The sequence below is a fragment of the Natator depressus genome, chromosome 7 (genome assembly GCF_965152275.1).
Source record: "Natator depressus isolate rNatDep1 chromosome 7, rNatDep2.hap1, whole genome shotgun sequence".
NCBI classification, from domain to species: domain Eukaryota; kingdom Metazoa; phylum Chordata; order Testudines; family Cheloniidae; genus Natator; species Natator depressus.
The window spans coordinates 59,654,303-59,670,921 of NC_134240.1; the positions used below are offsets into that span (position 1 = coordinate 59,654,303).

The window sequence follows — 16,619 nt, forward strand, 5'->3', positions numbered from 1 at the left end:
CAGCAGGCTTGCTGTGGCTGGCTCGCAAGGAGGCCGCTGCCTCTGCAGAAAGCCCTGGTGGAAATGGAAGGGCCCACTCCGACTGTCAGACCAGCCCGTGCACAGGGCGCTCCTGCCCAGGCACAGCTCCCGCTCAGAAAACAGGACACTGGCCTGGGGATCTGCTGCGTGGCTCTAGGAGCAGAGCTGGGCCTGAGCACCTGGCTGTGTGTGTGAAGATGGGAGGGAGAGGCAGTTTTGCTGCCATTAATTATTCCACAATTAATTTGCATCTGTGCATGAAGAGCAATTTTCTCATCTTACAAGAAGTGAGGTGTAGATTTTTCTGGCATTGCACACACTGCAGGGCAGGATGGGGTGCTGGTTTGAAAGGGGCGATGGTCACATTGTCATGGAATAATCTGATCCAGGGGCAGGAGCTGGGGATCGAGATATGGGGGATAGAAGATGGGAGAGGAAAGGGGGCAGAAGCTGTGGAGAAGGAGAAGGGAGGGGCAGGCGCCAGGGAGCAGAGACAAGGAAACCAATTAGCCATCAAGAGAGGGAATGATGGACAATCACAGCAAGTGACTAGCCAGCTGTGACTGTTAGTCTGGTAATCATCCATCTGAGCTGAATGAACAGACTGCCAGCAAATAGGCCTGGCTAGCACATGATCTGGGACCCCCAGGCTAGACAGACTCCTTCAGGTAGTTTGCTCATTTGCCAGCTCCTCTCGAGGGGCACAGGCGGAACCAAAGCAGGCAGGTTTAGCTTGTTGTCAGCCATGCAGAGACGGGACTGCTCAGCACCAGGAATGAGCCCTAGTTCAGGATCTGAGGCTGAGATGAACAACGTCTCTGCTTTTGTGGCCTGCCTTGCTGCGCGTCGCACATGTTGCGTTGGGCGTTCAATGACCGCGCCATTTGATGGCTCTGTGCTGGCTTCCTACACAGAGAGCAATGCTGATTGTCAATAACGTTCCCCAGCCAGGATTCCATCTTTCTAGTTACAAGATGCCCCTATGAATATTTTATGAGCTACGCTAACCAAAGGGGATAGAGGCATTAACTTGAAAGCTTGAGAACTTGATCAAAGAATATAATATGCCTGTGACCGTACTTCAAACACGGCTTAACCCCAGGGTAGCTGCTCATAAATATGTGCAAAGAAATCCCAGTTCCTGTTTACTGCACATTTCAATATTTATATTTAGCTGCTAACAGCCATAACATTTGCGGATTTAAAAATACGATAAGACTTTGTATTCTGGAGAGATGAATGACTGTAATAGAGTTGCAGTTATGAAATGCTCTTGGTATTTTTATATATTCTGGAGTCACCATAAGTAGCTCCATAGTTAAGGTTGAAATGAGATTTGCACTTAAAGCAGGAGATAAATGTCTTTATTTTGTGCAACGAATACAGTGTATTTCCCCCAAATTCACAGCACATAATCGGAGAGTAAGGACTACATTTTCTAAGGCTACTCAAGTGACTCTGTTAATTAGTTTCTGAGTAAAAATTAAATAAAGAGGGCCCTTTAAGACTTATTTTTGTGATTTTTAACAGTCCCTAAAGAGGCAAAAATTCACCATCATCATGAACCGCCAGGCCAGGATCCTACAAAGATCTATGAACATAGTTAATTTTACACTCTGTGATAGTCCCATTGATTTCAATAGGACAACCCATGGGGTGAAGTCCTGCCCCACTGAAGTCGGTGACGAAACTCCCATGGTTTGTGGAGTGTAAAGTTACGCACATGCATAAGTCTTTGCAGGGCCAGAACCACAGTCATTGCTGGCACAAGTCATAAGTTTCCTTTCAAGAAAACGGGCTGTGATTAAAGCTGGTTGGAAAACAACATTTGTAATGAAAAATGTTGAAATTTCACATTTATTTCCATTCCACTGGGTAGGAAACCAAGCTGGTTTTTGTTTTTTCAAAAGTTGTAGTGAATTTTTTAAAATAAAATATTTATTGAAATAACACAAACAACGTGGAGTCCGGTGGCACCTTAAAGACCAGCAGATTTATTTAGGCATAAGCTTTCGTGGGTAAAACCCCCCACTTCTTCAGATGTATGGAGTGAAAATTGCAGATACAGGCATAAATATCATATTAATTATCAGATGTTTATGCCTGTATCTGCAATTTTCACTCCATGCATCTGAAGAAGTGGGATTTTTTACCCATGAAAGCTTATGCCCAAATAAATCTGTTGGTCTTTAAGGTGCCACTGGACTCCTCATTGTTTTTGTGGATACAAACGAACATGGCTACCCCTCTGATTATTCAAATAATGTTGTTTACAGGAAAAATGTGGCTTTCAATAAACAAGACATGTCAATAACCACGTAGAGAATGTTTTTACACAAAAATTTCAATAAAAATATAATGAAAAATTTTTATTTTTTTTCAAAAAGGCCACTTTCAGGTGGATAATTCCCAATAGTCTAATTGTAACCAAGCCAATCTATTAATGATTCTTGTATGCGGTTGTTGTGATTATAATCAGGGCCAGGTCAATAGTTCAGGTCATTCTTAAGCCGTGTCATTGCTTGTGATATCAGAAGTCACTCAGCCAAACCTCGCAGTTCTTCTCCCGTTAATTTACATGCTCCCTCCTTCTCTCGCTTGTATGCTGCAGGGAGTGTGGGAAGGAGAGGCCCCAGGACAAGCCAAAGGATGCAAAGATCCAAATGGAAGATGTCTGGCCTCATCTAGGAGGCACAGGACAACAGCCCTCTCTGCAATCACTTTAACATCTGCTACGCTTTCATGGCATTGCAATCTGATGAAGTGAGCTGTAGCTCACAAAAGCTTATGCTCAAATAAATTGATTAGTCTCTAAGGTGCCACAAGTACTCCTTTTCTTTTTGCGAATACAGACTAACACGGCTGCTACTCTGAAACCAATGTAATGATGATTTTGCAATGCAAACAGAACCAGACATCATGGCTTAAACATTTATATGCCCAATGGCATAATGTGTAAAATGTGGAGCAACTAAAATGTGAAAAAAACCCGACCTTTACGAATCTGCAGATCACTCCTCCCTCCCCCTGTGTAGAGCCAGAGGCCAACCGAAAACCAGCCACAGCAACCACCAGCTTTATCTGGCCCAAAGTCACAGCAGACCGCTCTGTGCCTCAGTACATCCTCCGTTGTCTTGCCTTGGCCAGTAACATTTCCAGTGCTCCTTTCACTACTCTTTAGTCCCTCTAAGGGCACAGCTTTCCCCCCCTCCTTTTTAACAAATTTGCCCTCTCTGTGGCTCAGCTACTGCATGCAGTGTACATGCTTATGGTTCCTGCAGACTGGGAGCATCTGGATCTCACTCTGTTTGGATAAGGACAAAAAATGGATGGAACAGAATGGAATGATCCCATTTCAGTTTCAAAGGCTGGCTAGCAACCCCCGTCCTTAGCTACCTGAGGCCTGTCAGGTAGTTTACTCATGGCACCTCTTTATTTTAGAGTGTACATTTGTTTGTCTTTATCATTAACTTTACCCAGCGTCCTTCCAATTAGAACATTGTATTAATTAACCCTTGAGCATGTGGAAGCTGTACACTACAATGACGTGGAACTTTCCAGTCTGAAATTCATAATGACCAAATGAATACCAGGTTGCTGTTTCAACTCCAACATTTCATTTTAGAAATGGTCAATTTTCAAACGAAACGTCTGAAATAACATCAAGCTTCCATGCAACGAACTCTCCTACTGCCTGACCTCTCACATCACAACATCCACTGCCCCACGTGGCTAATGGGAGGTTGGTGTCCTGCTGGGCTGCGGTCTCATGGTCAGCTTCCAGTGCACCATCGCATCCAAACCTGACACCCCCTCCCGCCCCACCCCCAGTTCAGCCTGCTGCCTAGACCTGAAGCCCCAGCTTACACGTGGTGCTGATCCAGACGCGGGTGTTTGTCCTTTCGTTGCTTTCTCATCATATCACCCAGGATGTTACTTTCTATTCTGGTTTCTAGTCACGTCGCTTTCGGCACGACTGGCGGGCGCTCCGATATTACAGTGCTGAGCATGTTACTAGAGGAGAATGGAGACAAGACAAGCCTGTGATAAATGGAGCATGTAGTTTTGTGAATCAACATACTGAATTTAGTTCAGATCTGGAAAGTTTCCCAAATTTGTCCCAAAAGTTCATTTTTTATTGTTGTTGCTGTTCTCCTGTTTCAAACAGGATTGAGGAAGCAGGTGCAATATCACGTGAGCTGGGCAACCAATTGTACGACAGCAATCTAAATGAGGGATACTCAGTGTGACCTGTTTGCAAACGGTTACCGTCTGGTGACAGGTTTCAGTGTGGTAGCCATGTTAGTCTGTATCAGCAAAAAGAACAGGAGGACTTGTGGCACTTTAGAGACGAACAAATTTATCTGGGCATAAGCTTTTGTGGGCTAAAACCCACTTCATCAGATGCATGCGGTGGAGAATACAGTAGGAAGATATATATACATAGAGAACATGAAAAAATGGTGTTGCCATCTTCCTGGGGAATCCTCACAAATGATCAAGCTGGTTGCAGAAACCAGGGCTGTCTCCTGAGCCATTTGGAGCCCAAGAAAGGGACTCCTGTCAGGTGGGTTATTTTTTGAAAGGTGTATTGGGATCAGCTCCATTTCCATGCTTCCTTTGCCTGTGGTTTGCCTATATGTTGTTCTGTGATTGTGGGGTTCACCGTCCATGTCTAGAGCTTTTGGGAGTCATTCTGTGGTAGAGGAAAGATGAGGTGTCCAAAGAAATTCAGTGGTTGTTGGGTACTTACCCCCCAACCTCCCAACAGTTCCGGATGTCTCGGGACTCCCCCAGCCCCTCTGTCCCAGCTGAAGTAGAACATTTCCTGCACTCCGGCCTGGATTAACCAATCCGCACTCAGCACACTTGCACAGGGCCCAATTTTCAGGGGGCCTGCGACAGCCAGATTGGGTGGGAGGTGGTGTGATGGTCCAATCCTGAGTGGTGCTGCGACCCCATGGATCAGGTCACAATGCCACTCACTGAGATTTGGCCTGGCAGCCCTTCCATGTGGGGCAGGTGATGGGAGCAAGTGGAGCCACTGGGTGGCAGGGATCGGGAGGAGCCACCCTGACCCAGGATGGAGCAGAGCACTGAGCTGTGGGGTGGGGAGGGGGAGGAAGATCCCAGGGCAGTGAGTGAGGGGCTGGCAGTGAGTGAGGGGCTACAGGGTGAGGGGTTGGAGGCTATGGGGTGAGTTGCAGGAGCTCTGGAAGGAATGGGGGATGTTGGGTGGTGGTGGGGTGAATTGTGGGGGCTGTGAGGGAATGGAGGGTGTTAGGGGCTGTGGGGTGAGTTGTGGGGACTGGGAGGAATGGGGGATGTTGGGGGCTTTGGGGAAATGGGGGATGTTGGGGGCTGTGAGAAGAAATGGGGGTGTTGTGGGGGAATGGGGGGTGTTGGGAGCTGTGGGGAGATGGGGCTGTGGGGTGAGTTGTGGGGGAATGGGGGATGTTGGGGGTGGTGGGGTGAGTTGTGGAGGCTGTGCGGAGGAATGGGGGATGTTGGGGGGGTGGTAGGGTTGGGGGCTGAGATGTTTGTCAGTGATGGAGACAGATGAAAAATATTGCTTTCATTATTTTGAATGTGTTAATGTTATAGGCATTATACCAACCCTTCCCCAGAAGCATAATTACTGTATTGATGGTTTTTACTCTGTCCCGCTTTAGCCACTTGCAAAGTTGGGAGATGTGACTCCCTTAGGCACCCTTTAAATTCCCAGCCTTAGATATCAGTTAGCCAGTTCTTAATCCATTTAAAGTGTGCTATGTTAATTTTATATCCTTCCAGTTTATTAATCAATATGTTGTATGGTACCAAAGCCAACGTCTTACGGAAGTCTATTACATCAACATTCTTACCTTTATCAATCAAACCTGTAATCTCATTTAAAAAAAAAAGATATCAAGGTAGTTTGACAGGATCTGTTTTCCATAAATCCATGTCAATTTGCATTAATTACTTTATCCTCCTTTAATTCTTTATTAATAGAGTCCTGTATCAGCCACTCCATTATCTTGCCTAGGATCGATGTCATGCTGACAGACCTATAATTATCTGGGCCTTTCCATTTACCCTTTTTAAAAATTGGCACAATATTAGCTTTCTCACAGTCTTCTGGAATTTCCCCAGTGCTCCAAGACTTATTGAAAATCAGCACTAACAGTCCAGAGAGCTCATCAGCCAGCTCTGTTAAAACTCTTGCATGCAAGTTATGTGGACCTGCTGATATAAAAATGTCTAACTTCAGTAGATTCTGCTAACATCTTCCATCAATACTACTGTAATGGAAAGAGTGTTATCACCATATGATGAAGCTATATCATGCTTTTTCCCCAAATTCAGAGCAGAAATATTTACTAAACACTTCTGCCTTTTTTGCATTATAATTGATAATTCTACCATTTCCATCTAGTAAAGGACTAATACCATTATCAGGATTCATTTTGTTCCTAATATATTTTTAAAACTCCTTATTGTCCTTAACTCTCCTGGCCACAGATTTCTCCTTGTGTCCCTTTGCTTTCCTTATCAACTTTCAACAGTTCCTAACTTCTGATTTATATTTGTTATTATCGACTTCTCCTTTCCTCCCTTTGTTATATTTTATAGCCACCTTCACTTCCACTCTAACCCAGGTCATTTTTTTTAAAACCAGCATGTCCTTCTTCCTCAGTTGTAAGACTGTGGCTTTTTGAGCATAGGAAGGTGTTCTTAAATGATTCCCAATGATCATTTACATTTTTCTGGTTAAATTCTTCCTCCTAGCTGATTTGGTTCAATTATTTTCAGCTTTGTGAAATTGGCCCCATTAAAGCACCAAGTACATATATTACTGGTCTGGACTTTATTCTGCTTGCACATCATAAATGTGATCAAGGCATGCTCACTTGTATCTAAGCTCCCTTTAATTTTTGTTCTGTTATCAATTCCTTTATCTGTTAGGATAAAGTATAAGAAACAATTTCCCTGTGTTGGCTGCAACACTTTTTGAATTAGGAAATTATCCTCTATAACAGAGGTGGGCAAACTACGGCCCACAGGCCATATGCGGTCTGCAGGCCATATCCAGCCCGCGGGACCCTCCTGCCTGGGCCCTGAGCTCCTGGCCTGGGAGGCTGACCCCCAGACCCTCCCCCACTGTCCCTCTTCCCCTGCCGCCTCAGCGCACTGCGCTGCCGACACAACGCTCTGGGCAGCCACCAGTGCTCCAGGCAGCACGGTAAGGGGGCAGGGAGCAGAGGGGGTTGGATAGAGGGCAGGGGAGTTGGGGGTGGTGGTCAGGGGGTGGGGTGTGGATAGGGGGAGGGGCGGTCAGAGGGCGGGGAACAGGGGGGTTGGATGGGGCAGGGGTCCTGGGGGGCAAGTCAGGAATGAGAGGAGGGGTTGGATGGGGCGACGGGGGGCAGTCAGGGGTGGGGCTTCCTGGGGCGGTCAGGGAGCAGGGTGCGGTGGATGGAGTAGGAGTTCCAGGGTGGGGGGTGCGTCAGAGGATGGGGGGCGGTGTTGGATGGGGCAGGAGTCCTGGGGGAGCCATCAGGGGGCGAGAAGCGGGGGCAGGGGATGTCAGATAGGAAGCGGGGGCCGGGCCACGACTGGCTGTTTGGGGGAGCACAGCCTCCCCTAACTGGCCCGCCATACAATTTTGGAAACCCGATGTGACCCTCAGACCAAAAAGTTTGCCCACCCCTGCTCTATAATGTTTAGAAAGTCCAAGGATGTTTTAGTACTGGGAGCACAAGACTCCAGCCTACATCACTCAAATTGAAGCCCCCTGTGATCACCCAGCTTTGTTTCCTACACATTATAAATAGACACACAAGGAGGCAGTCATCCTGTTTCCTAGTGTGATTTGGTGGCCTGTAGCAGATACCAGCTAGCACTCCATCTTGAGGTATACCTGCTAGGACATAGAAGAAAATTATCTTGAATGCATATGGATCAGAGTTATTAGTGACTCAGAAACAGGTAATGCCATTTTTGACATGGAGTGCCACCCTCCCCCCTCACTTTTTGCCCACTTGATCCTTCCTAAATAAGTTATAACCATTGATTTTAACATTCCAATGGTGCAGATTGTCCCACCAGCTTTCAATAATAGCAACTAGAGTGAACTGAAGTGCATGAATGAGCAATTCCAATTCCTCTGATTTGTTACTCAAGCTCCAAGCATTGGTGTATAGGCAAGTCAATATTCTGACTCAGTTTGTTCTGACTGTCTTTGTTTATAGTGTGACAGTTCTCGGGGTGCCCAGGACTATGAGTCACTTTGTTACCCCCTTGCCTCTAGCGAGACTTGCTTGTGTTTAACTGGGTGTCAGTTCCCTGACCTCATCAGCATGTGTGCCACCCAAACACTCTCCTCTGGGCAATGCCAGCCCTTACTATGCTTTGCGGGTTAATGATCGGTGCACCCCTTTAAACATTCTCCAGTAACATCCAGCCTCTACTCCATTGAATACTCAGAGAAATACCAGGCCAGCTGTTCCCCAGGGACTAGTGTGCACCCCAGCTTGTATGAGTCACTCAGGACCAGCTCCTTGTATAACATCGCAGTGCTGAGATAGATTTATAGTGAAGACAGCCCTAAGTTTATTATGAAACATTTGAGATTCAAGAGATACTAAGGCCAGAGGAAAACCCACATATCCTCTGCAGCGTTTCAACCATGGTTGTGATCCTGTTTTCATGAGTGTAATTGCCCCACCAGATTACTTCTGAGGTGCAGGATGGAGGGCTGCCTTCCCCGCATATCCCCCAATGGTCTTTGTCTGTTCCTGAGTCAGGATAATCCTCCATAGCTTATTCTCCAGAGCGCTGCCTCCCTGGTGATTTCACATCACCGCCGTTGATGCTGTATGTAAAGGGGCCTCCATGGTGCCAACTTACAATGCTGATGTAAGCAGTGTCAGGATGAGCTCCACCCTGACATCTGGTGGTGAGGTGTGGCAAGTTGTGGAAAAGAACTTCAGGGGCCGATCTCATTTGCATAGGCACACCCACCCCGCCTAGAATGAGGCCATAGCTGCCCAAGTGGTCACTTTGGCTGCTGTGGGATCCCCAGTGTCTCTGTTATTGGGGCAGGAAGAATAAATTGTTATTACCCTGATTATGGGAACTGTGCTTGGAACTGTACTTGGCCTTTTGTTATGATGGAGGGACTCACCATCAACTAAGTGGCACTCGCTAGGCAAGGGTCATGGGTTCCAAAACTCTGTAAATTGAGAGAGGCTGGGGATAAGTATTAGTACTTGGTGGCATGGGCCCCTTGATGAGGGCCTTACATGCTAATTGCACTTCCTTCTCTCTCCACTGTGGAATATCAGAGCTAATTTTGAGTTCATTAGAAGTCTAGTTACAGGCTGCTGAGCTCACTTTGGGCTAACAGTGCACCAGCACTGAGGCTCCCCTACTACAAGCTGAATTCACCTAAGAGCTGAAATCACTGAGCGTTGTGTTAAGTAGTGGGGGAGCCTGAAGATATATTGTGGAGCAGTTTGCAGGACGGCTGGAGTGCCTTGTGGACAGGCTGGTGGAGCAGTTCATAGGATGGCGGGAGCTGCTGGTGGGATGCGGAGCAGTTTGTGGACCGGCTGGTGGAGCAGTTCATGGCACGGCGGGAGCTGCTTGGGGCCCGCGGAGCGGAGCTGAGCTGAGCGAAGGAGTTCGTGGGGCAGTTGGCGGGGCGGAGCGAAGGCCTATGGAGCTGTGGTACGGTCAGCATCAGATCATGTAAGGTGTCTCTTACCCCCGTCTCATCTCCACCCAGGTTGGGAGGTAAAGCTCCGCAGATGAACTTTCGAACTCTGGGGCTGCCCTGACCAGGGACAGAGACTTTTGGGTCATTGGACTTTTGGGACTTTGGGTGATTTGGGGTTGTTGGACTCAAGAACCAAAGGGAAAGGACATGCCCCAATTTGCTTGGGGTGGGTTTTTGCTCATGGGTTGCGTTATGAATCCTGTTGGTGGTGTTTCCCCAACATAATGCCACATTGTTTCTCTCTGTTATTAAAAGGCTTTTTGCTACACTCAGACTATGTGCTTGCGAGAGGGGAAGTATTGCCTCTTGGAGGCGCCCAGCGGGGGTGGTATATATTTGTCCCAGGTCACTGGGTGGGGGCTCGAGCCGGTTTGCATTGTGTTATTGGAATGGATCCCCTAGATATTGAACCCAGCCCTTGTTGCTGCCAACTCTGACGGGCAGAAGGGTTACACTTAGTTTACATAGCTGACCGAAAGACAGGTGAATAAACACCTTTTGTCTGGCAGAAACCTGTTTGTCAGCTCTGCCTTGATCCAGACTTCAGGAACATTTGTTCTGTATCTGTAGATAACTCCTTACATAGGATCTGTACATACCTGTCACAACATTAATGGCCAGCATGACCCCAGCTTTCACTTGAGACCTCAACCACATTCTGTGGTGAACCAGCATGTACAGACAGCCATCAGGACATTCCGGTAACCCCCTTGCCAGCAGGCATTGGGGGGCTTCTCAGGATCACATACAGGGACAGGTCTGAGACAGACACAGCCCCAATGTTGTGTGTGTGAAAGCAGGCGCAGGCATATGTGCCTGTGTATATATGCAGGTATTTGCATATATGTATGTGCTCATGTGTGTGTCTGCATAGGTGTATATCTACTCCACCAGGTCCCAGCCCAGGGCCCTAACAGTGGTGGATGGTTCCACCACTGGGTCAGCAGGGATCTCACCAAAACACAGCGACTCATTTTCCGGCAGCACAACCAGAATAAAGCCTGGTTTCCCTGAGCTACTTCCATCTGGGAGCAGGGCTCCATAGTCCAAGGGTCCGCCATCTCCTTAGGATACAGAGCTGCTGGCAATCCTGGCAATTCCTCTCCGTGGACAGTCTCCTCCAGGGGCAGGGTGTTGCACAGTGCAATTTTGGCTCCAGAGTTCTGCACCAGGCTGGAGACATCTACCTTCTTCCCAGGCTCCAACCCAACTGAGCTACAGGGCCTGCCTTTTATACTTCTTGCCATGCCACTCTGCTTTGGGCATAGGGGGTGGGGCTGGTTTGACTCCCCCCACCAGGGGGAGTGGCATGGTCCCTCCCTGTCATGCTCAGATGGAGGCCACTCTGCCTCACTACAAGAGGCCTTGGTTTAAAAAAAATAGCATTTATTTTAAAGTTGAAAGTTTATTGATTAAACATAAGAAATTAAAAGAGGTTTTTATACTGAATTAGAATAAAAAATACTTAATAGGTTTTAATGAAATTTGTTTTGCGTAATCACTTTGTTTTGTTTTTGGAGGCAAAATATTAAAGGTATTTTATGTTATTAACAGCTTTTTGTGATGAACAGGAAAGAGTTCATTTTCCTGCCAGTCCTGATGGGCGAAGGGTATTTATGTCTCCTGTTTCTAACACCCAGACTGACACAAGGCGGAGGAGATACAGGATAGAGAAGGTGGGGGCAGCAGGGCTTTTGGGGACACTGTTGGAGTGCTGGGCTGTTACAAATGGACACTCTGGCTGGCAGGTCAATTACGACACCTACTGTTTGGACCCTGATTCGTGTCCCAACCAGGGACGTTCTTGGGGTGGTTTTCAGGGTTTTTTTAAGACAGGGCAGGACTGGTCCTCTCAGCTGGCTGTGCTGATGCAGTGCAGTTGTTTTCAGGAGATGCTGAAAAGGCAAGAGAGTGAGAGGGAGGCTGGGAGGAAGGAAGGTGGGGGGCAGAATGTAACCCAAGGGAAGGGAGGCAGAACAGGCTCTCTGTCTCTGCAGTGCTGTCACGTAGGTGGGTGAGGTGACAGTGCTGTCACCAGTGGGTGAGGACTGGATGCCATGATCATATGATGACTTTTACAGCTCATACGTGAAAAACCAAGTTCCTTGAAGAAGAGCAAGGCCTGTTGGCATTCTTCTCTGGAAGAAAGTCCTCTGGCCTATTGCTCCTTCTGTCCGGAGTCAGGGAAGATGAAGTGGGAGAAGATGAGCTGGGATGCACTGGGAAGATGAGAAAAGATGTTTTTTTTCACAGTCTCCTTGTTAAGAACCCCAAAAGGGACCAACCACATAGTTCACCCCCTGGCTACTTTGTCCAGTATCGCTGGTTGGAAAATGAGTATTGTTTAGCAGAACAGTTTGACAAAAATGAAAAAAAAACAAAAACTGTTTGTCAAAATTGCTCATGGAAAATATTTGTCTCTCATAGGGTGAGACCAACATAGCTACACCAGCCCTGCAAACAACATGGGAAATGTTGGCTTTTCAGCAAAAAAATGAACACCAACATTTTTTATTTGCAAATATCACTGCAGTGGCTCATGGGAGTTGTAGTTACCACATTCTCCTCTATGGGCTAGGGTCCCCAGCCGGACTACATCTCCCATATGGCACAGTGATCTCTGCTCATGGTTTGTCACTGGGGTGCATCATGGGAGTGCAGTGGCCATGGTGCATAGTGCCATTTTCTTGTACTTTTCACTGCTCAGGTATGCACTGTGGCTCACGCTCAGCATTTCTGACCTTGTGCTGTGTGGCATTATGACACACTGGCCATTGTACAGAATCCCAGCACACAAAACAATCTCCTAGCTTGCTATGCCTGGAGGTGCCTGGCTGTGTCTTGCACCAGCCATCCAGAATGACTCCCTAAGAGAGAGTCATTTTGGGGTTCATGGTTGAACTGGTTCCATTCTGTTTCAGAGATGGGCAGCACTTGGGTCAGATCAAATCAGACAGAGCTAAGGAATCTGAATTAAAAACGTTTATAACTGGACACTCGCAGTGCATGTTTTGGGGGGTGTTAGTGTGTGGGGGTGACAGGTCAGAGGTGGGGAGATGAAGGTGGAGAGAAAGTACTAGAGTGGAAAGAAAATGGTCTAGTGCATGATGGGCAAAGGAGAGATTCATAGATGCTAAGACCAGAAGGATCCATTCTGATCACTCAGGATACATCTACACTGCAATTACACACCCGTGGCTGGCCCGTGATAGCTGACTCGGGCTTGCGGGGCTCGGGCTAAGGGGCTGTGTAACTGCGATGCAGATGTTCTGGCTTGGGGTGGAGCCCAGGCTCTAGGACTCTGTGAGGTGGGAAGGTGCCAGAGCTCAGGCTGTAGCCCAAGCCCAAACATCTACACCACAATTAAACAGCCCAAGCCCCGTGAGCCCTGCTCTCTGTCTTGCTTCCAGATCTGCGAGCGGTGAGCAGGGTTACTGCTTTGGCTCAAGAGGTAGCAGTGTGTGCTGCGGTGATGAAGAGCTGGGTGTGAACTTCTTGGATGGCATAGGGAGGGGCAGAGAGAGGGGGACGGGGCCATCACAAATGATGGAATTTCTTGGCGGTTTCAGTTAGTTTTATTTTACAAATCTAGGAAATTCCCCTACAAAGAGCTATGTTAAAAACATTGTTAAGGTTGCCAAGTTTGGCCCCAACCACTGCTTCCAGGGAGGTCTGGCAGCGCTGCAGCCCCCAGCTCAGCCCCTGATTGAGAGCCCGAGGGGGCTTCATTTGCCCCAATTCTGTCATAGGTTCAATTTTCTTCTGAGCCCCAGGAATAAGGGGGTGATGGGAAGAGACAGCGGTATGCCCTGGCCCCAGTCACACAGCAGGGTCAATCGCTCCACCCCAGGACCAACGAGGCCCGTCTCCATTGGCCCCAGGTGCACAGTCAGCTCGCTGGGGAGCTGCACTGCAGCAGGACCCCAGTCCAGCAAGGCAGGGGATTGTGCACTCAGCTACCAGCAGCCCGTGAGCGGGGCTGCTCCCTCGCTGAGGGCCTTTGTGAGGTCAGGGGAAGAGACGTGGACCATGAAGCAGCATGATCACAAAGGGCCAGAGGGCACAGTGAAGGCCCCAGGTTGGCAGTGAGGGCTTATATTACCACCCTTTGGAGGCATGGTGCCACCCAGAGCCTCCCTGGACACAGGCTAAGCGGGCGCATGACACTGCCATTCAGGAGGTGGAGGACAAGCCCTGCCCTGCAGTGCCATGGCCCAGCTCCTGCCCAGCCCTGTCCAGGAGAGGGCAGGCTGCACTCGCCGGTGCCACGGGTGCACAGGGACGAGGAGGGCACTTTGTACCTGCCCCTCCTGCCCGGTCATCACTCAGCTGCCAGAGCCCTGCAGGGAAGGGCAGGAAGGCAGCGTTCAGCCCTGGGGACAGCCCCGGGGGTCACTGTGAAGACCAAGCCCCCTGTCCCTGCCCCTGGATGATGCAGGAGACCAGTCACAGCTGGGAGCGACAGCTGTTTGGGGCTCTCAAGGGCCTCATGCTTCAGGTCCTTAACTGGCAGGGAGCCAGCAGGGGCTGTGAGCAGCTCTGCTCTTAAAGCGCCAGGCTGCTCCTTGAAGCTTTCGAATTCTTCCCACAGCCCTGGAATACATCACCTAGGTAACCAGTCTTAACCAGCCAGCCTGCCTTCACCCCAGCAGAGCATTTACAGGCAGAATCCTTGCAGGGAGAACAGCAGCGTTTTCCACCACGTAAGTGATTTCTGAATCCTTCCTAGCAGGCCGGCGGGGGTGGTGGGAATGGTCCCTGTGGAGCCGGGGCGCTGTGTCGGTTGCATGTTAATTGCATAGATGGGGATTGGCAAGGTACCCCAGGTGGCTTTCTCTGTCCTTTGCCTTTGCATCTAGCCAGAGGAGACAGGAGTGGTGTGTGGCTAGGTTTCAGGGCTGGGAGGGAGGCAATGTAGATCCAGGCGGCAGCCCGGACAGCGTGGGCTCAAGGCTGGGAAATGATGTTGATACATCCATGGGTTCGGTAGGTGAAGTTTGGAGGAACTGCGGCACCATTGCCTCGCAAGGATTGAAGGGAATTCCCTGTCTCCAACAGCAAGCTGCTTTTGCAACAACACACGGGGACACAAGATGGTTTGGAAATAGCCCACAGCAGAATATTTGCTTTTTCTTTCTATTGTACTGGCTGGTGTTTTCAGAGTGCCACTCCATGGGATTATAAACCTGGCTCTGTCAAACTTCTCTGTGCATGGGTGTCCAGCACACTGTGCTCTCAGCCTCCGCCCTTGCAGAGCTCAGAGACACAAAGAGGTGGGGATGTTGGAAATTGATCAGATGAACCTGGATTTTCCTTCTCAGTGGCAGTCCACACTGAGATGCCGGCTGGCTGGTATTTCTGCTATCCGTGGCAGACTGCATCTCTGAGCAGCAGCCACTTTGCTACAGGCAACGAAAATGGTGCTATTTTCCCCCTCTTAGCCAAAGGTTCAACCCCTCCCCCATTTAATGGCTCTGGGATCCGGGACTGCGGCATGGGCTGGTGTGTGTGGCTCACTCAGGCTCTGTACGCCTAGCTGATGAAATGCAGAATGCCGACGGACATCTGCACATGGGCTTTGTGTGTTTGCGCAGGAAAAGGCATTCACTTCACTCGACTTCTACCTCTTCCCCTCTGCAATAAGCAGCGACTGGTGCTCTGTGTCCCCACCAGAATGGCTAAGGCTGGAGACATCGCTTCATGTCGTTATTGGCAAACCGTGATTCCTATTTTTAGGCGCTCTGCTTCCCTGCCCTACCTTTCGCTAGCGTGCTAGGTCTCAGAAATAACCTGAGGCTCTTTTGCATCATGGGTGTGGGGCTGGACCTTACTCACACAGCTGGTGTAGCAGGTTCGGCCGAAGCAGCAGATCTAGCTTGTTTCCACCCAGTCGCTGACAAAGGAGTCAATATGAGAGGTGTCGAGCCCCGGCTGTCAGCCCAAAGCAAGGTTGCCAGGAGCTCTGTCTCTGTTCTGTCCCTTCTCAGCCATTGTGTTAGGTTTGGACAAGTGCTTTGGTAGCATCAAATGGGGGAAAAAACAAGCAAGCATAGTGCAGCCAGCATTACTGCAGGTGCATGGAACTCTAGCATGATAACTGCCGCTCTCGGAGTCCCCCAGCAGCCGTGTTCTGTGCCCATCTTCACTGGCTTAGCATTGGAAGTGGGCCAGTAAATGTTTCCCAAGTGTTGTAGAGAGCATTGCCTGTATGTCTTCCAGAGGACAGATGTCACATACAGATGGATACGAACCTTTAACGCACTCATGAGATTTTGGAAAATCCTTTGGCCTGGCCAGAGGCTCCATGAGCCAGGGCGTGTCAGATAATGGTGCATGTCTGCTCACCTCTGAGCAGCCCGTGCTGGCTGGCCAATCAGATACCTGGACACGCCAGGCCCCCTGTCGCCGGGGAGCCACCACAGCCAGCATTATTCACAAGCATGTGCTACGCACAGTGATTGATGTCTGTCGTGACACAAAGGCTGCACCTAGGCCAGGTGTTTCCTGCTGGGACAGTGAGGGAGCAGACTTGCCTGATGCCAAAGCAACTGATCACTCTGGGCTCTTTTCCAAGGGAAGTTACTATTGGACCAATTTCATACCAGGTATAACTCCTTTGAAACCCATCTGTGGCTTTCCCCAGGAGAGGGGTTTGTGGACTAGGCTCCGTGTAGAATAGCCAAGGATATCGGCCAGGGCAGCCTTGAATGGGCTGGAAAACATGACAGTGCCCTAGAGAATGCCAGTTTCCCAGGGCATGCCCTCCTCTGCTCTCCCTTCCGGGGGGGGGGGGGGGTGTTTCCCAGCTCGTTGCAATCAGCTCCCTGCACTGCTG

General features: G+C 49.1%; 1 protein-coding gene across 3 annotated transcripts in view; it reads left to right on the top strand.

Moving 5' to 3' along the window:
- Window positions 1–14,250: 14,250 nt before the first annotated feature.
- Window positions 14,251–16,619, top strand: part of CALY (calcyon neuron specific vesicular protein) — a 50,790-nt gene continuing 48,421 nt past the window's right edge. Inside the window, exon 1 of one of the 3 annotated variants that reach the window (XM_074958604.1) lies at window positions 14,251–14,487. Coding sequence is in view for 1 of the 3 variants with exons in the window: in XM_074958602.1 (XP_074814703.1) it covers window positions 16,246–16,389 (144 nt within the window). In the remaining 2 variants the exon portion in view is untranslated. Of the gene's footprint in view, window positions 14,488–16,138; window positions 16,390–16,619 lie in introns of those variants that run through there. The other 2 variants (XM_074958603.1, XM_074958602.1) reach the window with 2 other exon arrangements.